At 34.4% G+C, this 23,136-nt stretch overlaps 9 protein-coding genes and 2 non-coding genes across 11 annotated transcripts; 4 read left to right on the top strand and 7 right to left on the bottom strand.

Annotated features, from left to right (window-relative positions):
- Positions 1–220: 220 nt before the first annotated feature.
- On the bottom strand, positions 221–2,152 carry NAEGRDRAFT_81608 (uncharacterized protein; the record flags this gene model as incomplete). Its single annotated transcript, XM_002671147.1, has 1 exon — positions 221–2,152. One exon carries the CDS (start codon positions 2,150–2,152, stop codon positions 221–223), a length of 1,932 nt encoding a protein of 643 aa, XP_002671193.1.
- A 1,911-nt stretch (positions 2,153–4,063) lies between these two features.
- On the bottom strand, positions 4,064–6,250 carry NAEGRDRAFT_81607 (uncharacterized protein; the record flags this gene model as incomplete). The annotated part of the gene is made up of 1 exon (XM_002671146.1): positions 4,064–6,250. The coding sequence occupies one exon, from the start codon at positions 6,248–6,250 to the stop codon at positions 4,094–4,096; it is 2,157 nt and encodes a 718-aa protein (XP_002671192.1). The 3' UTR covers positions 4,064–4,093.
- Positions 6,251–11,203: 4,953 nt separating this feature from the next.
- On the bottom strand, positions 11,204–11,962 carry NAEGRDRAFT_60930 (enoyl-CoA hydratase-like protein; the record flags this gene model as incomplete). Its single annotated transcript, XM_002671145.1, has 2 exons — positions 11,204–11,404; positions 11,474–11,962. 2 exons carry the CDS (start codon positions 11,960–11,962, stop codon positions 11,204–11,206), a joined length of 690 nt encoding a protein of 229 aa, XP_002671191.1.
- A 322-nt stretch (positions 11,963–12,284) lies between these two features.
- Positions 12,285–13,646, bottom strand: NAEGRDRAFT_73763 (uncharacterized protein; the record flags this gene model as incomplete). Its single annotated transcript, XM_002671144.1, has 1 exon — positions 12,285–13,646. One exon carries the CDS (start codon positions 13,644–13,646, stop codon positions 12,285–12,287), a length of 1,362 nt encoding a protein of 453 aa, XP_002671190.1.
- Positions 13,647–13,747: 101 nt separating this feature from the next.
- Positions 13,748–13,820, top strand: NAEGRDRAFT_t658. Its single transcript has one exon. It is a non-coding gene; the product is annotated as a tRNA-Lys (tRNA).
- A 382-nt stretch (positions 13,821–14,202) lies between these two features.
- On the bottom strand, positions 14,203–16,851 carry NAEGRDRAFT_81606 (uncharacterized protein; the record flags this gene model as incomplete). Its single annotated transcript, XM_002671143.1, has 1 exon — positions 14,203–16,851. One exon carries the CDS (start codon positions 16,849–16,851, stop codon positions 14,203–14,205), a length of 2,649 nt encoding a protein of 882 aa, XP_002671189.1.
- Positions 16,852–17,607: 756 nt separating this feature from the next.
- On the top strand, positions 17,608–18,990 carry NAEGRDRAFT_53036 (uncharacterized protein; the record flags this gene model as incomplete). Its single annotated transcript, XM_002671215.1, has 1 exon — positions 17,608–18,990. One exon carries the CDS (start codon positions 17,608–17,610, stop codon positions 18,988–18,990), a length of 1,383 nt encoding a protein of 460 aa, XP_002671261.1.
- A 540-nt stretch (positions 18,991–19,530) lies between these two features.
- NAEGRDRAFT_53035 (uncharacterized protein) lies at positions 19,531–20,667 on the top strand (the record flags this gene model as incomplete). The annotated part of the gene is made up of 1 exon (XM_002671214.1): positions 19,531–20,667. One exon carries the CDS (start codon positions 19,531–19,533, stop codon positions 20,665–20,667), a length of 1,137 nt encoding a protein of 378 aa, XP_002671260.1.
- Positions 20,668–20,737: 70 nt separating this feature from the next.
- NAEGRDRAFT_t656 lies at positions 20,738–20,809 on the bottom strand. The gene has a single exon. It is a non-coding gene; the product is annotated as a tRNA-Met (tRNA).
- Positions 20,810–21,099: 290 nt separating this feature from the next.
- NAEGRDRAFT_73759 (small GTPase) lies at positions 21,100–22,248 on the top strand (the record flags this gene model as incomplete). The annotated part of the gene is made up of 1 exon (XM_002671213.1): positions 21,100–22,248. The coding sequence occupies one exon, from the start codon at positions 21,100–21,102 to the stop codon at positions 22,246–22,248; it is 1,149 nt and encodes a 382-aa protein (XP_002671259.1).
- A 153-nt stretch (positions 22,249–22,401) lies between these two features.
- Positions 22,402–23,076, bottom strand: NAEGRDRAFT_81604 (uncharacterized protein; the record flags this gene model as incomplete). Its single annotated transcript, XM_002671142.1, has 1 exon — positions 22,402–23,076. The coding sequence occupies one exon, from the start codon at positions 23,074–23,076 to the stop codon at positions 22,408–22,410; it is 669 nt and encodes a 222-aa protein (XP_002671188.1). The 3' UTR covers positions 22,402–22,407.
- Between the last annotated feature and the right edge of the window lie 60 nt (positions 23,077–23,136).

The raw sequence follows: 23,136 nt of genomic DNA, 5'->3' as shown, positions 1-23,136 counted from the left end.
ATGTAGAAAATGATTTTTATTGTAATATCAAGTAATTTGAACTGCAAACATGTTTAAATAAGCTGAGATAAGTACAAAACTCTTATTAGTCAGGTACCATGATTTTTTCCATAAAAGACACTAGAGCTAAGCTGTAAAATTTATTTATATGGCTAACCAATTTAATCTCCAAGAGTCAAAACTTTACTTGCCTTAATAACATACTTTAAAGGATTAAGAGTTATTTATTGTGAATGGTAGAAATTGGTTTTGGTGCCATGTCCAATGCATTTACATCTGTTGAAGAGGAAAGGATTGGTGGTGGCAAAAGTGTTGGTTGCAAATTAGGGAGAGAAGGACGTCTATTGTCAATTAATAGTGGTGTAGAACTGGAAGTGTTCATTGATGAAGGAGGTGCATTCTGAGTTGGATTGGAACGAGAGGATGTTGGAACAGAAGGAGAGGATACTGATCCACCTTCAAAGTTTACATTTGGAATGAAACCAGAGGATGAATTAATAATCTTCAATGTTCTCTTATCAAAGTTCTTAACAAAGTTATAAAAATCCATAGTAAAGACAGAAACTCTCCAAGCATGCTTCTTCTTTTCAACAGTGTTTGGATTTTCCGAAGAGAGAACCTTATATTCGTCATTGCATAATACTAATTTACATGTCTTTTCTGGGAAATTATTCTGATAGAGTGGAACATAATAGTTCAATATTTGAGTTCTATTCTTGAATGCATTCACCAAGACATAGGTTTCTCCCTTCCATGTTACTGTATACTTTTCCAAATCTCCAACTGTAGCATCTCTTCTGCCACTACTCCTTGAAGAGGAGGGCTTTTGTTTCTTGATTTCATCCTTTGCTTTTTTAGAACGAACTAGATTGGATGGTTGTTTTCTCTTCTTGGATTTACCATCTGTTCCATCCTCAAATTCATCTGCATCGTCTTCATCATCCAATGCATCACTCATGTCTTCATTACTATTCGAATATTGGTCAGAAGAGATTGAGGAATGAGATGATTGTGATTTCATTTCCAAAGTCCCAGCAGTTGCATCTGTTGCAATCTTTCTCTTCTTTGGAGAGGATGCTTTCATATTATTTGAATTACCACTACTACTATATTGATTAATACTTCTATTGAAAGAATCCAATTCATTTTTCAATCTAATATTTTCCTTTTCCAATCTCTTAATGATTGCATCTTGGTGTCTCAACTTTTGTTGCAATTCCTCCATGAATGCAGTAGCAACATGTTCCGAAGAATTTATAGGAGACACATGCGTAGTTGAAGTGGATGATGAATGAGAATTTTGATTATTAAAATTATTGTAGGATGGTAATTCACTCTTCTTTGACTCATCCATAAAACTTGGTAATTGTTGTTTCGATGTTGATGGTGACCATGTACTATTTGGACTACCAAATATATCCTTCATGTTGGGAAGTTTCTCTTGTTGCTGCTGTGCTGAAGACCACATGGAATGAACAGAAGATGATGTAGCTACTGTTACGGAAGGTGTAGATTGAAGATTTGTAGAATAACTATTTGGGCTATGTCTACTGCTTGGATTACTTGGCACATGTGCTTGAGAGGAAGTATAGTGGTGGTGTGATGAAGGAGGAGAGGATTGGAATGATGAAGATGTATAGTAGGTTTGTTGATATGGATTAGTGTTTTGAGGTAACATGGAGGATGTATATGTATTAGCAGCATTGGAGACAGTAGCATTGGATGTATATGATGGATGGTTATTGGATTGAACTGCACTCGAATAAAGGGAAGTCTGATAATTGCTACCATGATAGGAATCTGAATTATTGTACATCTTAGTGGATGATTGCAAAGTTGGATTTGGGGATGTTGAATTATTGGTGGTCGTCGTCGTCGATGATGGCATGGAATATGGTTGATTAAAAGGGTAGGAGGATATGGAAGATTTCATTTCACTATAGTGTGTTGTTGGTGGGACAACCATGTTTAGAGGTTTTAATTGTTGTGAATTCATAGTATGACTGGATGTAGTATTATTTGCAATATTTGTATGAGTAGATGTATTAGCAGTGGTGGCTGCTAACAATGATGTAGGTGATAATGGTTTCTGTTGTGGTTGCATCTGATGATGAGAGGAAGCAGCACCAAAAATTTGATGATGACTATTCATAAGTTATTAATGACCTGTTCTGAGAACTCTATTAAGGCAGAGGCAATTTTTTTGAGAGTGTTATTGAAGAATATGGCGAAGGAATGTTTCTGAATGATTGAAACTTATCCCTCTTAAGATGTTTTGGTAGTTCTTGTTGTTCTGTGTTTCTAACTCTGTTTACAGCGGTAAGAGGCTCTTCGAATTTTAGTTTGGTAAAAAGTGCGAGAGATGATGATGACCCTTCTCTAAGGAGGAACGCGAACTCTTGAGGTATTGCTGCAGGAATCTAAGCGTGAAATAAATACTAATTCTCTCTCTGGAAAAGAGTGTTTCGCGAAATGAGTCAAACAATGTTTTTCTTGCTGACTTGAAATCTACAGGTTAAAGTAAAATAAGGGCAACAAGTTAAAAATAAGGAACCAAGAATTTCGCTTCTTAAAGTTCTTCAAATAAGGCTGAATAAATGCCTTAAAGAGTTAAGCGGTTCTTTTGTTATTGACCAGTCGAATTATTTTGGTGCTGTACTACCTTATTCTGATGAATATGTTCGTTTAAGGCTGAACAAAAAGTTAACATTTAAAGTCAATAGAGCAAGCATACAATATAATTTTGGATGAAACCGAGTAGCCACATCATTACACACACATGATTACATTTGGGAATTTGCAAGTAGATTCAATGATGGAACATTAAATCGATCCAATACATTACGATGTATGTAAAATATGTACACATGTAAAAATTGGCAATCATTTTTGGGTATTAGCACATTCAAGACAGTTTGAAAAACTTACTTGGTAAGCAAGAGAGAGATAGAGAAAAATCAGCAAGAAGAATTTCGCTTCCACTTCTATAACAATGTTTTTAAAACCTAATAACAAGATCGCAATGTGTCTACTGTAATTGTTATTATGTCTTTTTTGCAAGTGCACCACGATGAATATATTTGTTCAAGAAATGGACAATATATTGTTTCTGTGTGGGTGATGATGTTGATTCTTGTTGGTTATTTGATAATGGTGATGAAGGATGAAAATATCTGCAGCTGTTGCTTGTGTGTCTTCCTTTCTAATTGAGTCAGAAACGATGATGAGACGCAGAGTTCTTTGAGTTTTTTTGTAAGATAGTAATTGTTTAGAAATAGCCTGTTGTGGGGAATTTTATTTTGGTTGTGGAGGATATTCAATCTCCACACGTGATCGTTCTCTTTCGTTTGAAGTTTCGTGCAGTTTACCTCCACAAGAGAGCTGCATGTCATTGATTATATTAACAAAGTGTTACAGTTGGTGTGGTCCTAACATAATACTGTTGTTATCTTCATCAAGATTACATTGTTATTTGCTGTGTGTTTCCGTGGAAGAAACGTGCTTGCTCTTTGTAGAAGTTGCGTTTGTGTGAGGATTTCCACCTTGCTCAGATAAAGTGATGTGGAAAATTAAATCTCCCAAACAATCAAAAACGAAACAAGCTACACTTGCCACATTTTCTCTTCATGGCTGTGGGCGGAGCATAAACATGGTTAGTTTTCAGTTAAAGCGTCAATTGTCAACAATTTTAATGGTTTGCACTTGAATTTATTAACAATGTCTGCTAATAACAATCTTAAGTAATTAAGTGGTTGCTTGGATTTGGGCATCAAAGTTAAAAATCTATGAAATAGAACTGTTTCCTTCTCATTAGCAAGTTAGAAACCATTCCATCATGACATGGTAATGATTTTGGAAGATTGTAACTGTTCTCACACTTTATTGTATTCAAAGACTGAGAAATGCATGATTGTTTGCAATTCCTCGTACATGTTTGTTAACACTCCTTTGTGTGAGGATTGATTTCGCCTAATTTCAGTCCGTAAGAGGATGTTGAGTCATCAAAATTAGTTGTTGGGTATTCTGCAGCACTCCTGAGTAACTGTTTAAAAGATAATATTTTACAAAACTAGTCTACAGTTATTTATTACAATTACAGATGGCTTGTATCTGGTTTCAGTTTCTTATTGAGGGATTCAAGGGTGTCAACAGCATTTGGAATATTTGGCATATGCATGAACTTTCTCTTCTTTTCTTGATTTTCTGCTTGTAAATATGTTGCATGACAGGCATCACAAACAGGTATTTGTCTATCTGCAGTTGGAGTATCCGATATGAATGGGAAGTAGGTAAGATATGATCTATAATTTTGTACATTTACAAAGTTAGTTTCAGTAAATTCATCACTTCCATTCTTTTTACAAACACAACAACAGTAAGTTGGTTCATAACTTTCAGATTGTGCATCAACTGACATGACATTGGAAGAACCTTGACTAATTACATCCTTCTTATCGTCAGCCTTCTTTTTTCTAGAATTTCTATACTTTTTGTGATAGCAATTAGCACAAATTCTCTTTGATTCACCCAAAAGTGGAGTCTTTAAATGAGGGAAAACTTCATGGAATGATGAAAAATTACTTGAGGTGAGTGTATATTTGGTACTCTTATCAATAACAGATTTGTCACAAATATAACAAACGAACTTATTCTCTTGTTCATCACTTCCAGTTGTTCCTTCTCCAGTTTCTGGTTTCTTGCTGATTCTTCTCTTTCTTTTATCTTCTTCCATCAAATCTTCTTCCTTGGCCCGTATTGGGAATGGTGAAATATGTTGATGTTCAGGTATTGGTAGCATGGCAGTACCGCCACCAGTATTTGGTGCAATTCTTACTCTCATTGGAGTTGAAGCCTCTGAACTGCCATTATTTGGTTTTGGCATGGCAAAAACTGGAGGAGGAATTTCCAATGTATCATGTGAACTTGCTGCTGAACTACTGCCCGTTGAAGCAGATTTGAAATTAGAAGTTGGCGTAATGTCAGATCTTGTGCCTCTTCCAGATTTTACAGGAGTAGAAATTGGAATTGCAACTCCAGAATGTGAAGATGATGAACCTATTGTTGATGGTGCACTAGGGTACATAACTGGAGGAGTTTGGTCAGGTGGTACCATATAAACCCAAGAAAAGGATGGATGTTGTTGACTAGCAAACTGTGAATGAAATGGATGGTATCTCTCTTTAAGATCAGTATTTCCATATAAAAATTCAACAATCAAATTTGTTGCATGAATCAATTCTTGATAATTGGAATAGTTGGAATGATATTCCTCATTTAAAATATCGTAGAGAGATGGAGTTGACCCTGGTGACTTGGATCTTCCTTGACTAGTTGATGAAACATTCCTAGAAGTAGATATTACATTAGCATTTGTTTCGTTAGATTGATTGTTAGTCTTATCATCAGTTAACATTGTTTCTGTTTTCTTAGCATCTTCACTACTGTTGGAATTAAGGGTGGAAGATGATTCCCCTGCTACATCCTTTTTTTGAGAGGATAATTCTGATTTCTTAGATGAACTAGGTGGTTTTTGAGGTTGATAGTGTTGATGAATCTTAGAGGCCATTTGTTCCATCAAAACACACAAGGATACTGGTGGCATAAAACCAATTTGAACAGGTTTGGGTCTTCTAGCTTGTTGTGAGGAAGAAACATTAGATGGCACATTGTTATTGGATACATTCACGGAGGAATTTGACGGAACACTCTTTGTATGATGTTCAGCTACATGATCTGAGGAATGAGCTGGTTGTACACTTAGTGAATTATTGTGTGGATTACTCGTTGCTGGGGCAATAGGCACAAATTGTGATGTTGTTGATGATGAACTTGGTTGATTAGCAGCGCTAGTACCATTAAGTGTTGTTGTAGTCATGATTGGAGTGGATTTAGCCAATGGTGGTAAAAGTGAGGTATTAGTATTTGCACCACCAATAACAATAGCATGATGAGAAGATTGTTGCTGGGAAATTTGTTCCCCTCCTCCTGATGCTAATATTGTTGTTGTTGTTATTGGAGTAGTGTTGTTATTGTTGTTGTTGTTATTACCTACTCCTTGTTGTGAAGTTAAGAAAGAGGTCAAACTACTTGCTTCTTGTTGATGTTGCTGTTGTTGTGGAAGGATCTGTGTATTATTATTATTATTATTATCATTAGAAGCACTTGAGTTGGATGTTGTTGTTGTTGTATGGAGGGAAGATGAAATTGGACCAACAACATTGGAATTAGATGCGCTTCCTCCACTTATCATTTTTTAAATTAAATATATTATTATTTACTCTAAATATTCTTAGCACGTTTTTTACTATTGGTTCTTGATGAGGAAGAGATAATATACTTTACAATAGAGAGCTGTATTGCAATAATGGTCAAAAATACTTGTGGTGATGATAAAAAGGTAGTGATGTATAAATTGTGTTAGAAGAATAGAATCTAGGCCTATGCTCTCACAGACTTTGTATGGATAAGATGATGATAATGAACTCTACAAGGGTTGTTGTTGAGTTGTTGACAATATTTTGATACCGATCAAGTTTGTTAAAATATTATTAAAGTGTTGTTGATGCTGTTGATGATGAACAAATAAATGTCACACACAAGAGTGGGAATATTGAGAGATGGTTTTTTGTTTGAGAATTTAATAATAATTATTCGCGACCGTTGCTCATCATCAACAGAGTTTAATTGAACATTGATTCTTATTGGTAATACCCACACAAAGCATTTTCAATAGTTCATACAATTGTAATCGCTGATGAGTGATTTGTTGCCTTGATTGTGAACCCCTCAAGTGGAATAGGCGACCACAAAAGGTACGTTATTAGTCAAATGTATCAAAAACAGCTATTGTCGTCACAACATGTTTAACATCATGAATTAAGAACAAACTTAGATCCTTGTAATCATGAACCTGTCTGTATTGTGAATATTACAATAATAATCTCATAATAGAATAAAAACAATTCAAATATTAAAATTTGCTCATCCAATTTTTACCATATTGTTTATCTTCACATTTTCTTACAGATAGGGATAACTTGTGAAACAAGAACTTTAATCATGGAGAACTTCACCCGAGTGAGCAATACCACTGCAATGATCCAATAACCATCACAACATATTCTCTGGGTTGAAAAACATAACAAGCTAACTTAACAAACCCACCATCACTCTGGCCATTTTCTTCTGATTATTTTCTTGCTTATGGTTGCCAATTTTTTTAAAATATTTTTAAATTTTGGAGGGAAAATTCCAAGCCATCATTCCACTGGCTTTTTGAAAATAAAGAAGGACATTAGGATACAATAAAAAGTAATCTATTCTACATTCATAATATCCTTTTTCATTACCATCACACAATAAATTGACGACTATTTGTTATCTCCAATCAACAGGCAAACTTTGACCGCTCAAAAAAAAATTTCACACTTCAGTGAGAAAACCTGTCATCATCAACAACCGAAGAAATTTTCATCATCAATTGTCAATATGGCTGATACAACTATTCTTGCTTTGTTGGCTACTTTAATACTTGTTGGTCTTGGAAATTTATTCCTCCTCTCCAAGAATAAAAAGAAAGAAAATCCAGATGAAGATAAAGTTGGAAAATTAGAAGAGAAAGTTTCGAAATTGACTGAACAAAACCAAACTTTAACAAAGGAAGTTGAGAAAGTCAACTCTGAAAAGAAGAAAATTCAAGAAGAAAGTGAAAAGGTTGAGAAACAAGTCGAAACTTTGAAAACTCAACAAGATTCTGTTAAATTGTTGGAAAAGCAAAATCAAGAATTGAATGAACAATTGGTAAAGGAACAACAACTTAACAAGACACTCTCCAAGGAGACTGAATCATTAAAGAAGAGTGAATCCGATTTGGAAAAGAAATTCCAAACTAAACTTGATGAGGAAAAGAACAAGATTTTGAATGACAAGAAGAAGGAAGCTCAAATTTCCGAAAAGAAGATTGAAGAATTGAATGAGCAACTCAAGAAGGCAAAATCTTCTTTGGATCAAACTTCTCAAGATTTGAAGAAGAAATTAGAAGAATCCGAACAAATTGTTCAAAAACTCAACAAGGAAAAGAAACAAGTTGAAGATTCCCATTCAAAGGTAGTTCAAGATTTGAACAAGAAAGTCGAAGAGCAAGAAAAGAAATTGCAATCTATCAATGTTGAAACTTACACTGCTACCATTTCACAATTGGAAAAGAATGTTGAACAACTCAAGTTGACTCTTTCTGAATCAAAGCAAAGTGAAGAAAAGTTGAATTCTCAAATCAAAAAGTTGGAACAAGATGCCAAACAAAGTGGTTCTTCATTGGAACAAGACATTCAAAAGCTCAATGAAGATTTGAACAAGACTAAACAATCCGAATCTGATTTACAAAAGCAATTGAGTGAAAGTAAGGTTTCTCATGCCAAGTTGGAACAAGATGCTGAATCATTGAGAAAGCAATTGGATGAATTGAACCAATCCTTGCAATCTAAGGAAAAGAATGCCAGTGAATCAATCTCTGAAAGTGAAAAGCAAATTGCCACTCTCAAGACTCAAATTGAAGAATTGACTCAAAATATCAATACTTTGAATGGAAAGCTTACTCAAGCTGAAACCTTGTCCTCAACTCTCAAGACAGAATTGGAACAAGCCAATACTCAATCCACTCAACATGCTGCTTCACTCTCCGAAAAGGAAAAACAAGTTAGTGACCTTGAAAAGTCAATTGCTGAATTGGAAAAGGTCAAGATTCAATATAATGAATCCTTGGAAACAATCAAATCATTGGAAAAGACTATCCATTCTAGCTCCCAATCCTCTGAATCCACTCAAAAGGAAAAGGAATCATTGGAAAAGGAAATTACCTTATTGAAGGAACAAATTGCCACCTTGAATGCCAACTCTCAAACTCTCACTCAAGAAAAGGAATCTCAAGTTTCCAAGGCCAAATCTCTCGAAGAACAAGTTTCCAATCTTTCTACAGATAATTCCAAACTCTTGGAAAGTATCAAGCAAAAGGAAGAAGAAATCAATCAAACCAAGCAATCTTTGGAAAATGAAAAGAACAAGTTGGCCGATGATTTGAACAAGATTAAGAGTGAAAATGAAGCTACTTTATCTACCTTGCAAACTCTTCAAAAGACCATTGAAGAATCAAAGGAAAATGCTTCATCTGCTGTTAAAACCATTGAAAATGAGAAGGAAGAACTTTCCAAGAAATTGGAAACTGCCAACTCTGAAAAGGCTGAATTACAAAAGCAAGCTGACAAGTTGAAGGAAGATCTTGCTGAATCATCAAACAAGAGTCAACAAGCTGCCACTCAAAATTCTGAACTCTCTCAAAAGGTTCAAGATTTGCAATCACAATTGGAAAATGCTCAAAAGGAAAAGGAAACCGACTTGACCAAGCTTCAATCTCAAATTTCCACCCTTGAATCCCAACTCAAGAATCACTCTGAGGTTTCATCTTCATTGGAAACTCTCCAATCAGAAAAGAACTCACTCGCTGATAAGGCAACCAAGCTCGAACAAGATATTGCCGAAAAGGAAAAGCAATTGAAGGAACTCGCTCAACAAGTTGAAACTTCTCAAACCGATTTGAATAATGTCAAGACTCAACTCGATGCTGAAAAGAAGACATCCACTGAAACTGTTGAAGCATTGAATGCTGCCACTAAGAAGAGCCAAGAATTGGAATCTCACATTCAAGAATTGAAGAAGAGTTTGGAAGAAGAAACTCAATCCAAGACTTCTCAAGTTCAAGCTCTCACTCAACAACTCACAGAACAAAGTGAAAAGTTTGCCAAGCTTGAAGAATCTCTCAAGACTACCAGCTCCTCATCCAATGAACAAGTTGAAACTTTGAAGAGTCAATTGCAACAAGTTGAAAAGCAACTCGAAGAAAGTCAATCAACACTCAAGACTACCAATGCTAAGATCGATGAATACAAGAAGCAAGTTGAAGAAATCACTACTCAATTGGAATCCTCCAAGAAGCAAGAATCTGCTCTTGAAACTCAAAGCAAGACTCTCGAACAAGAATTGCAATCTATCAAGAAGCAACTCGAGGAAAAGGCCTCTGAATTGGAAAAGAATGGCACTGAATTGAAGAATACGGTTGAATCTGTCAAATCTCTCACTGAAGAGCTCTCCAATGAAAAGAAGACTGCTGAAACTCTCAAACAACAAATTGATGTCTTGAACAAGGAAAAGGAATCATCTGCTTCTGATCTTTCTAATACTGTTACTGAATTGAAGGAATCACTCAAGAAGAAGGAAGATGAAATTAACCAATCTGAAAATAACCTCAAGACTTTGAATGAAAAGATTGCTGAGTTGACTCAACAAGTTGAAAAGGCCTCTGAAGAAACAAAGTCAAATCAACACTCTTTGGATAACCAAGTTGATGAAAACAACAAGCTCAAACAATCCTTGGATGAATTGAATACTACCTTGAACGGTAAGGAATCAGAATTGAATGAAATGCAACAAAGGGTTGAACATTTGGCCAAACAAGTTGAAATTTCCTCTCAACAATTAAGCGAAACTCAAATTGAATTTGAAAAGGAAAAGTCAGCAATGTTGACTCAAATCTCATCTCTTGAGACTCAAACCAAATTACAGGAAACTATTTTCCAACAACAGAATGAATCGGAGGAAAAGATGATAGAACAAACTTCTAACGAAGACCTTTCTCCAGCTGCTGTCAGTGAAACTAGCTCAACCAAGTCATATGTCAATCTTGTAGAATTTGATGATATTTTGGATGCTGCTGAAAATGGTGAAACTCCAGATATGGACTTTGATGGAATTATCCTCGAATTGAGATATTTAGATAGAGAACAATTACAAGACTTTGGCTACCTTCTTGAATATGCAACAACTTTAAAGTCTGTTTCATTGAAGAATAAGGGTTGTGACGATGATGTTGCTAGAGTTGTTTTACAAAATGTCAAACCAAACAGCCACATTTCCAAGTTGGACTTGTCAAACAATCCACTCATCACTGATGAAAGTGCACCTCTTGTTGTTGAACTCGTAAAGAATAATGTTGCTCTCAAGACTTTGGATTTGACTGGAACTGGATTTACTGCTTCTGGACTCAGTACCATTGTTTCTGCTGCTCAAAGCAATACTCACCTTACTGAATTACTTGTTGACACTCAAAATTTGACAAACGACGAAAAATCCAAACTTCCACAAAATAAATAATTTATTCTCCCTTGTAAACTGGCTTTCTCTTTTCTCTGAAAGCAGTCAAACCTTCAATACGATCCTTTGTTGGAATAACTTGAGCATAACAGAGTTCTTCAGTTTTCATGGCATTGGCAAGATCAAGTTGAATTCCTTGTTGAATTGATTGCTTGGCCATCTTGACAGCAATTGGGCCATTTTGTGAAATTGGTTTACCATACTTTTCAACACAAAAATCGATGAGTAATTGATCTTCATTGGCAACATTTGAAGAATCAACAATTAAAACATCATTCAAAATTCCATACTTTTCATAAGCTTCTTGGACGTTAATCTTCTTGGCAGTATAAATCAATTCCTTAGCTTTTGGAACACCAATCAATCTTGGCAATCTTTGAGTACCACCAGCACCTGGAATAATAGCCAATGCAGTTTCAACTAATCCATAATATCCTGGTAATTTTTCCAATTCCACATCCTTATTTTGAACACCAACTCTAAAGTCACAAGCAAGTGACAATTCCATTCCACCTCCTAAACAATAACCATTAATAGCAGCAATGGTTGGAATTGGTAAATTTTCAATATCATTCATCAAATTTCTAAGTTTTGTAACAAATTGACTAGTTTGTGTTTGTGTCATTTGTGATCGTTCCTTTAAATCGGCTCCAGCACAGAAAGTTCCCTTGACAGCACTATTAATAATCAAACAACGAATTCCTTGTTCAGTATGATTAAATTTAATAAATTCCAAACAAGAGAGCAATTCATTGACCATATTAACTCCCAATGCATTACGTTGTTGTTGTCTATTGAATGAGAGAACAGCTACGGAAGGATTAGTAACAGGATCTGGTAATTTGAGGATACAATCCTGGAGGGAAGATGTTGAGAAACATCTCTTTACGGAGAGGAGGAAGCTATTACGGAAAGCAAATGATGATGAAAGTGATGAGGTTTGCTTGATTGCTTGTTTGAACATTTTTTTTTAATTATTAAATTTGATTTTTTTGAAATTTAAGAATTAATTGTAAAATGACTTGAAATTTGAAAAGTTTTAAAAGAATATATGTTATTGGAGGATTTACACTAGTGAAAATTTATTTAGTCTTCTTTTTCTTAGAGTTGGTGGTTTCTGGTGTGTGAGAACTTTCAATGGCTGCTGTTGTGCTGCCCATACTAGCTCTCTTTTTGTTTGATGGTTGGTTGGTTGGTGGTGGTGGCTTAATAGGTTCTGTTCCCAAGGGAGTGATGCCGGTTTCCTTCTTGATATGCCCAACTTCATTATTTAATCTTCTGTTTATGTGTGAAATTTTCTTTTGTTCCTCTTGGGATATGTTCAGTTCCTTTTCAATGCGTGCCATTTTTTGAATTAATTCAGGTATCTTTTTAACACTATCATTCTTATCCACAGTTCCATTAATTTCTTGTTTGAGGAGATGTATTTCTTTACCTTGAGATGATTGATTGTGTTGTAACATTAATAGAGCATTTTTCAATAACGTAATTTCTTTCATGATTGATCTGTTGGTTGGAATTGATTTAATGTTATCGATGTGACCTCCTTGAATTTCTCCAGTTTCTTGTTCAGCAGTCCACATTTCATACAGAGATAATGCATCAATATCCAAAGTGTAATATCCAATAATATCTACAATTGGTGACTTGTCACTCATTAAATATTTTCTTCCAACAAGTGTTTGACATTGTTTACAAAATAATGGATAGTAATTACTTCCAGCATCAAATCTATCATTTGGTGCAATTTGTACATTTTCTCTTACTTCCACCTTGTGTACTTTCAAGAATGTAATAATTCCATGTTCCTCACCATTGAAAAATAGAGCATTACTATCAATAAATATTGTTCGGCAATGTTTACAAGAAAATACAAGTTGTGGTTCATCACTTGCTCTTGTCCTAGGTTCCTCAATTGTTGCTTCCACTTGATTAACAGAAGTTGGAGCAACATTTTGATGATCCACAACAGTGTAACCATGTTGATGATTATCTACAACATATTGAGGAGGTATATTTTGATTACTTGATGATGCAATACCAGCATTTGGAGCAGAATAATATCCTGCCTTTCCTGGTGAATTGTGCACCAATGGTTGTGGTTGATATGGTTGATGAGGAGGAACTGAAGTTTGATTTTCCATAGTTTGTTGTCCAGTAGAAGGATTAATCATTCCCTGTGATGTATTCGACTTGGATGGTGTTGGTGGATTATTGTGGGACATCAGTGGTGTTTGATACGAGTTGGTACTATGATAATTAGGGTGTTGTGGGATAGGATAGTTTATGCCCATAGGCATATTAGGTTGAGAAAGATAACCTTGTTCCGGTGGTGGTAGTTGATTGGATGCTCCATTAGTGGCCACTGATGATGATGCTCCTGGATTATTGTTCGTTTGCATCATGTTACCACCAGCATTATTGTTGTGGGCCGTTGGAAACATTTTTTTGAATTTATTTTTTTATTAATTTTTAAAAAATGAGTTTAACAGTATTCAGACAGACTTATGATTACTTATTCTTTTTCTTATTATCATACAATGTAGCCCGTCTAGCTCAGTCGGTAGAGCGCAAGGCTCTTAACCTTGTGGTCGTGGGTTCGACCCCCACGGTGGGGGTTTCCGTTTTAATTTTTAAGGGTTTAGTTTCTTTTTTCTGAACAAAGTTCATGTTTATTATTATCCTATTAAAACACGATAAAAAATGCAACTATTTATCAAGACCCTATCAGGTCATTCCGTACCTATCGAAGTAGAATGCACAGACACTATCGAAAAAATTAAAGAACTGGTGAACGAAAAACTGGGAATCCCACCACCAAGTCAACGAATGATTTTAAATGGCAAAAAACTTGAAGATGGAAAAACAATTCAAGATTATGAAATGAAACAGGATAGTACCATTTCCTTGATTTTGAGTTTGAGAGGTGGATGAGATTCAAGTTGTTCCAAGATAATGTTGTTAATAAATCGTTTGAGTGTGACAGGAGGTTTCAGTGATTTATTTCTTTTTGTTTGGCTTTTTCTTTTTGAATTGTTCCTTGATTCTTCTTTTGGCATCTTTTGGAAGTTCATGAAAATCTCTTGTATCCATTAGAGAGTTGTTCTTAATAATATAATCCTCACATGCAATTTGAAGGCCTGGATCTTGATAATGTAGAGCAATACCCATGACAGCCCAGACGGTAGCAGTATCGATCAATTCTGTGGCAACAGATCTAGAACAAGAAAGTAAATCCTCACATTCAAACAAGGAAGAATAAATTAAGGTTGCAAGACAATTCTGGCCATCCAACTGAATTTTGTCTGTATAGAAAAATTCGACCATCTTTTTAAAGGCATCATATGAATACTCCTCCATATAGACAACATTGGACATTGCTTCAGACATTCTACTTGTAACGAATACTCTGGAAAGATATGGACTTCTGGAGAGGAATAGTCTGTGAACATTGAGTGCTCCTGTAGGAATTTTTTCTTGATCAGCAACCATTCCACAGTCATCGAGTTCAATATTTGGATGACTATCTGGAAATACTAGTGCTAAATCTGAGCCAGTGTTATTTTTGAAGAGATTTTCAAAATTCTTCTCATATTCTCTTATTGATTCTCTACACAACGACATATCAATCTTGGTGCTCTTATTGAAAAGCTTCAAAAAGAATGGATAATGGCTCTCTGGAGAGAGAATTCTTGCTAAATCTAACAAGAGAGGCACATTCTTTGCTTCAGTGACAATAATTTCTCCACAATACAAAAAGTCCAAATATGTTTTGAAAACAGGTTCATAACCTGGTAATACTCTTACAAGTGGAATTGTTGCCTTATCATCATTTGGGAAAATTACTCCAATAAATTCTTCCTTCTCTAATTCTTGATTTGTTTCTTCAATGTATTTATACAAACCAGGACATCTAGCAAGTATGACACATTTGTGGGCGAGAATGTAATCAGACAAATCATTGAGAGAGTCTTCCAATTTGAAAGCCATATCTACCATATAGTATTCATTTCTCTTTTCCATCAAGAATTGTGGAAGGGAAGTTCTTTGAGAACGGAAATCAAAAAGATACTTTGGACAAAAGTGTAACCCTTCATCACTCAACTCAAAAATACTACTGGTTGCATCTATTTTGATTGGAGGTTGCCCATCTCTCTTCTCTTTAATCAAACCATTAAGAATTTTCCAACTTGGGTTTTTTTCATTAACCTCAATACAATAGCTGTCAGAATTCTTCTGGAATAGGTACACGTTTCTCGAATCTGAAAATAGAGAACAATCTGCAGTAGGAGAAGGAAGTAGAGAATCAACAATAATTTCAACCCATTTTCCATCCTTGAATCTGTACAAGTCATTCAATACTTTTCCATTCTCTCCAATACCTCCATAAATAAACAAATCAGAGATAATCATACAAGAGGAGTGTTTGTATCTTGGGCAAGGAGCACATTCATTGTTTTGAAGACGGCTGTCAAGTCTTCCATTATGAGTGGTACTTCTAGTAAGCATAAAGAGAGCATTAGATAATTTTCCATTCTTTTCTACACCTCCAAAGACGTATATGAAAGAGCCATTAGTAGAATTGACCGAGTAGTCGCTTCTCTTGGTGATACAGTTATCGCCGTCCTTATTAATTGAAAAACATGGGACAATTGCAATCTCCTTTGGTGTGTCGACCTTGATAATCTTATAAATTATCATTTCATCGGCCTTGATATTACGAAATTGAACCCTATCATGAGCACTAAAGTGTGCATTTTCAACCTCTCCTTGTTCTAAATATTCGGACTCGGTAAGTGAATGATCTCCACAAAATATGAGTATATTATCAGCGAACTTTGCGATTTTGTAATCAGAATTAAATTCCAAATCAAGTTTGATCATACTGTGCTTTCCTTTGAGGAAAAACAACTTTTCAAAATTCAAATAATCTACTAGAGTATTTCTTGCGCTATCATAAATAAGAAAATGCAAGGTATTCTCTTTCTTTTCTAAAATGTAAGAAAAGTTGTGAGCCACACAACTGAAAATCTTCCTTTCAATACTTCTGGATTGTGAAAGGAGATTTGTGGAGGAGGAATTGAGCTTTCTGGAAGTTGTTCTTTCTCTAAATCGAGGAATTCTAACTAGCTCTTCAACAGCTTCTGTGAAATTCTTGAAAGGTTCTTTAAATATCTTACTTCTGGCCTCGCTCAATCTATGATAATTAAATGAAATGTCCATAACATCTGAAATATAATTTGAATCAACTTGATAAGTTGTAATCTGTTCTGGAACTACGTCTTTCCACAAATTTTTAGAAAAGCATATCGGAAAATTGAACCTAACCTCATCCAACAATCCCTTCTCTTGTTGATTATTTTGTTTTTCCACAGTTGACTTGACAACCTTTGGAGCTGATACTTGTTCTTCAAATTCATAAATAATTTGCTTTTCCTTTTTTACAGTCTTTTGTTTTCTTTTAATTTTCTTCTTCTTTTGTGATTTGAATTGAACAGGAATTGCATGTTGATCAAAAGCATTTTGTATTACCTCTTCATCATCAGACAATTCACCCTCTATCAAGTCAAGTGCTGCAGGATCGGCAACCTGACTTTCTTCATCAGAAGAAAAGGCTGAAAACAATTCGGAAGATGAAAATCTGACCATTCTTCAAATATTCTATGTGGTGATGATAATTATTAATAAATAAATCAGTGTGTGATGACTTGAATCTTTTTTTTTAATGATGATCAATGTTCATGCTGGAACATCAATATCAAACTGGAGAATGAATTTTTGTAAAAATTGAAATTGAACAAGTCATCCTATTAATTATTACAATTTGAATAATATACTATTAAATAAGTCAATACTCCACCATTACTCCATCAACCTATGACATTATTAAGTATTGAATCATTGCTGGTGCGCCTTAAAAAAACGCACACATGTTCCATAAATGTCTTTGTTGCGTTGCCTTGTTCTTGGCAGACTCAATCAAAGCCTATTTGTCCATCTCTAAAAAATAGCCTTCATGTTGTCTGACGCACTTTAGTTGAACTCTTCGACGCACCTTGTGATGATGAATAAAAACTCCATGAATTGATGAATTCCATCTCCAAACACTGATAAAAAAATTGAAACATAATAACTACTGATAGAATTAATATCAAGTACTTTATATAGAGAATTAGTGATTGATTTATTAAATAGTTAAATAGTAACAAAGATTTTCATCGTTCGGAAATGTTAGAGTGGATTGTTGCATTGATAATTATTGGATTGACTGTTTTGACATGGTCAATCTATTCAAGATATAGTGCAGTGAAGCATATTCCTGGTTCTTGGCAAATTGCCTTCGCTCCTTTCAGAATTCCTTTCATTGCTCCCTACATTTACTTTGGTACAGAGCACGTTCCAGAAATGGTTGAAAAGTTTGGTGATAAAAAGACTGGTATTGTTAGAATGTCAATGCTCGGAAGAAACATTGTCATTGTTAGTCACAAGGATCATATTAAGGAGCTCTTGTTGACTAAGGAAAAGTTCTTCAAGAAGTATCCACCTTCCTATGAAGCATTTAAAATATTTGGAGACAATATCTTGTCCATGTTGGAAGCTGACACGTGGAAGCCACACCATCGAATTTGTTCTCCTGCATTCTCTTCAAATAATTTAAAGTTTGTCACAAAGGTAACTTGTGAATCATTCGATGAGATGGTAGCTCATAGATGGGAAAAATTGCCAGATGCAAATGGATCATTCATCTTGCCTATTGATGATTATTCTGATTTAACATTACAGGTTTTGGGAAGATCTATTTTCGGATTGGATTTTGGTTTATTCTCTGACGATCCAACCAAGAATGAATCCAACTTTAGAAAGTCATTGGAAATCTTGCTAACAAAGGGTATTTTATTCAAGAGATTCTTGTCAGAAACTCCAATTCTCAAATATTTGTATCCATACGTAATGAGCTACTTTGGAGTTGATAAAGCACTCGAGTTGGTTAGCACCAAGTTGGACAAAATCATTCAAGAAAAGAAGGAAATTTACGAAAATGACAAGTTGGAAGGTACTGAACACAATGATTTGTTAACCATGATGATTGAAACCAACTCTTCACTAACTGAATCTCAACTCGACAATACCAAGTCTGAACATGGTGGTTTGACCAAAGACGAAATTAAGAGTAATTCATTTATTTTTTCGCTTGCCGGAAATGATACTAGTAGCAGTTTATCCCAATGGGCTTCTTACGTTTTAGCTAAACGTCCAGATATTCAACAAAAGCTCTATGATAATATTCAAAACGTTTTGGGTGATAGAGAACCAACTTTTGATGATTATGAAAAGCTCACCTATGTTAATGCTTTTATTATGGAAACTCTTAGAGTGCATGGACCTGTTGGTGGAATTATTAAGGTTGCAAAGAAGGATGTCGAATTAGGAGAATTCAAAATACCAAAGAATACCAGTATATTATTGAGTCTTGCACAAGCCTGTAATTCAGACAAAAATTGGGAAAATCCAACAGAATTCAATCCTGATCGTTTCCCTGATGCTGAAACACAATTGAGATATCAACACTCATTTTCTTGGATGCCATTCTCAATGGCCAACAGAAAGTGTATTGGTTACAAGTTTGCATTAATTGAACTGAATGCAATCTTTACCAAGCTTGTCAGAAAATACAAATTGGAGTTATTGAATGATGAAAGTGTTGATCCAATTGGAAAAGCTGTTGCAGTTACAATCAGACCAACAAACCTCAAAATCAAAGCTACCTTGAGAAACAAAACAAATTAAATCTCACAAATCTCTTACCTCTTAATTCGATTTGAATCTGACAACAACCAAACGCATTAAACACAAACCCTTTACCTCTTAATTCGATTTGAATCTGGAAGAAATCTTTGGGAACCCTCAAAAAAATGACAACAAACAAACGCGTTAGAGATCACAACAGCAACACAGAGTATGATCAGAATTGCATCCGAGCAAGTAAAAAGTGTGTTCTAGAAAGTGACAGTAAGTAATTACAATGCTTTGACAGCGATTATTTTCGAAATTTATTTTGATCAATATATAGATGAGGTATTTCCCGATGATATTTGCTTTGAAATTTTGTCATTTCTAAATTCTAGATTTGTTCTGAGTCGTTGTTTGCTAATTTCTAAACAATTTTTCACTGTCATCAAGCAAAGAGGAAAACTTTCATTTAAATTTTCAAATAACGATGAAACAATCAAACAATTATTACTCAGTCCATTTTTGGATAATGTTGTGAATTTGACTGGGGAAGTGTTATCAAGATACAATTCTGGTGTTTTGAAATCTCTTATTCAGATGAAAAATTTACAATCTCTTGATTTTTCCACTACGACAAATGAATTGAGCTATAATCACAATTACATTGTAACAAACGGTTTAAAAGCAATTGCTGAATTGAAACAATTAAAAAAGATCAACTTTCATAGAAATCAAATTGGACAGAATGGATTACAAACTATCAGTCAATTTAATCAATTGTTATGTCTTGATATTAGTTGTAATGGAATTGGAATAGAGGGAGCAAAGGCAGTGAGCGAATTGAACCAATTGAAAGAACTTGATATAACTGCGAATGATATTGGAGATATAGGAGCTAAATATATTAGTCAAATGAAAGAATTAACCAAACTTTATGTGAGATATAACGATATCAACTCACAGGGTGCAAGTTCTATAGGCGAATTGCATCAATTGACAAAGCTTAATATTAGTTACAATAATATTGGTGATGAAGGAATGAAAGTAATAAGTGGAATGAAACATTTAACAAAATTGAGTGTTCATAATAATCATATTAATGTGGGAAGTTCCCAATTTATTTCTCAAATGAAACAATTAACAAACCTCTCTATTAGTGAAAATCATATAGGCATTGAGGGAGTCGAGACCATCAGTCAATTGTCTCAATTAACAAGACTCAAAATTAGTAGCAATCAAATTGGTGCTAGAGGAGCTATTTTGATCAGCAAACTTGATAAATTAACCAAGCTTTCAATTGGAAGCAATCGAATCAATGATGAAGGACTAAAATCACTATGTAGATTGAAACATTTAACAAAACTCAAGGCTGATTTCAATCAAATCGGCAACGAGGGTGTAAAATCGATAATCCAATTGAAACAATTAACATTTCTTGACATTGGTGGAAACAATATTAGTCACAAAGGAGCTCAATTTATCAATCAACTAAAACAATTAAGAACCCTTTACATTAGTGAAAATCAAATTGGAAATAAGGGTGCAAAATTAATCAGTGAATTGACACAATTACGAATCCTCCACATTAGAAAGAATGAGTTGAGTGATGAAGGAGTTAAATCCATTCTTTTAATGAAACAATTAACAGAACTAGACTTGCGGGAAAATTATGATATTACAGTAAGAATGGAGAATCAGCTTTCCACATTAAAATCATTGAAAATAACACTCTAGATTGACTGTACCAAAATTAGTTTTACTTATATTACTATACCAATACCATTGACTATCAGCCAAAAAGTCATAGCAAATCTAGGTTTCGATCCTAGGACCTATGGGTTATGAGCCCATCGCGCTTCCGCTGCGCCAATTTGCTTTACGTTATATATCAAAAAATGTTAGTTAAAAATAAAATTCCTCCCAATTTTGTGCATGCCCCACACAAGATAATATTTAACAATATTGTTTGGTTGGTTTGACTTGAAGGACATCATCACTCCGTGTGTATTTAGTATTATTATTGAATGTAATTTACAAATATTGAATTTAGATTCGTACTGAAAGATTGGCTAGTAATATGGTTCTAGCTGTTAAAGATAACCTTGCAAGAGAGATTACCATGTGTCCAAATCACTTCTTGAATTAATTTGTTTACAATGAAAAAAAATGTCATCTCAAGATCATAAAACAATGCCATTTTGTCTATTAAACGATGACATGTGGCGAGAAATTTTTCGTTTCCTTGATATTTACTCTCTCGGAAATCTTCTACTCACCTCCATGAACACTTGTCCATTCTCTAGATATCTCCTGCTGGAAGATGATTTGTGGAAACTAAGAGTGGAAACTAAATTAAATGCATTGGCACTGCTTGTCAGTGAACCTTTCTATGCTCAAGAAACCTCCTATCCCACCGATTATTTGCATCATCCAATTTATGAAAATTATTTCCATGTTGAATCAAACAAAACGAATGGAATGCCACAAGTTGAATTGATAATTAGAGAAAAATTCAGAGAAAAATTGGTTGAACTATTTCATGAAATTGACAATCGAGTGATGAATGAAAAGATGGACTATATGGAAATGACTAAAAACATACTAGTTCCAAATTTTATTAGTCCATACCATCAAAAGACATTGTTTATTCCAAAGGAAGAATTGAAAAATTTGGAAAATATTCATCAAGATGCAGCTCCACTCACAAACAAATTGAAAAACATCTCAAAAGATTTGAAATTCAATTGCACAATGCTTGGTTTACCAGGAAGTGGAAGAACTTCAATGATTTTCACATTGGGATATGGAGAGTTTCCAGAATACATTCCAGGAGTTTACGAAAATTTTGAACTATTCTATCAATTGGAAAAAAAGAAAGTGTGTTTAGAGTTGTGGGATTTAGGATGTCATCCAGGATTTGAACGGCTCCGACCTCACGGTTACACTATTTCTCATTTGAGTTGTGTTTGTTTCTCTGTTTGTTCGAAAGAGTCATTGGAAATGGCAATTTCTTGTTACATTCCAGAAATAAGACTACATAAGGGATTTTCTACTCCAATTATTCTGATTGGATGCAAGATTGATGACAGAGAGCTAAAATTCTCAAAAGAATCACTCAAATCTCTGAAAACCCCAATATCGTTTGAGGAAGGTGAAGCTATTGCAAGAAATACTGGTTGTATCACTTATATTGAAACATCTTCTTTGAAAAAGATTGGATTGGAGGATTTTATGCCTGTTTGTGTGAAAGCCTTAGCTGCATTACATTCATACAATGATAATTCTGAAAAGAAGAAGCATTGTCAAGTTCAGTAAGAAAAATTATATTCATTGATTAAGAAAATAATTCAGAAGTTCAAACGATTGATATTAAGAAAAATGTAAATATAATCAAGAATTGAAAAGAGAATGAATATTTTGGATGTATGGTTTGAGTTCAAATAATTTCAACATTTTCAAAATTTCTAATAAAAATTAATCCCTCGTTAATCTTTTAATTAATTCCTCCAATTCCTTATCATTTCCATCCTTACAGAACTCTGCAAGTAAATTATCTCTTTTAGCCTTAGCAAAATCTCTAAAATCAAATCCAAATGAAACAGTACAACCTGCCATAACATAATTTTCTGGTGATTTATCCTCCAATTCAGCAGCAAACCACCAATTTTCAGGAATGAAACACGACAAATTTGTCAATTCAACTTTTTCACTTCCCCAATGAGGTGTCAACAAATCCTCTTGTTGCAATGACAAATCACTCTCCACATTCGGTCTATTATTCAACACAAACTTTCCATATCTCTTTGTTTGAGGATCCAATACGTGAATTATCAAATTACAACTTCCCGTATAATAATGCCACTGTTCAAAGGATTTAATCGAGTGAAAACATGAAAAATCACCTCCACCCAACAAGTAGAAAATACTCGTTGATAAACTACGTTGATTTTCAACAGAATTTTCACTACTGGCACTACTAATAGTAGAATCAGAAGATGTTGAAGAATTTTGAATATTCACAGAAAGTGGGTTTCTGAAAATCTCCGAATAATATCCGCCTTCAACGTGAGGCAACAATTTGTACTTTTTCACAAAGTATTGGACAATTTTGTTGGATTCTTCTTGTTGGTGTGTTGTTGACATTTTTTTTTTAAAGATTTTTTAAAGATTTTTTGAAATTGTTAAATAGTTAAATTATTGCAT

Source organism: Naegleria gruberi (genome assembly GCF_000004985.1).
Source record: "Naegleria gruberi genomic scaffold NAEGRscaffold_63, whole genome shotgun sequence".
In the NCBI taxonomy this organism is placed as follows: Eukaryota; Heterolobosea; class Eutetramitea; order Acrasida; family Naegleriidae; genus Naegleria; species Naegleria gruberi.
This window is presented reverse-complemented; position numbering and strand designations above follow the sequence as displayed.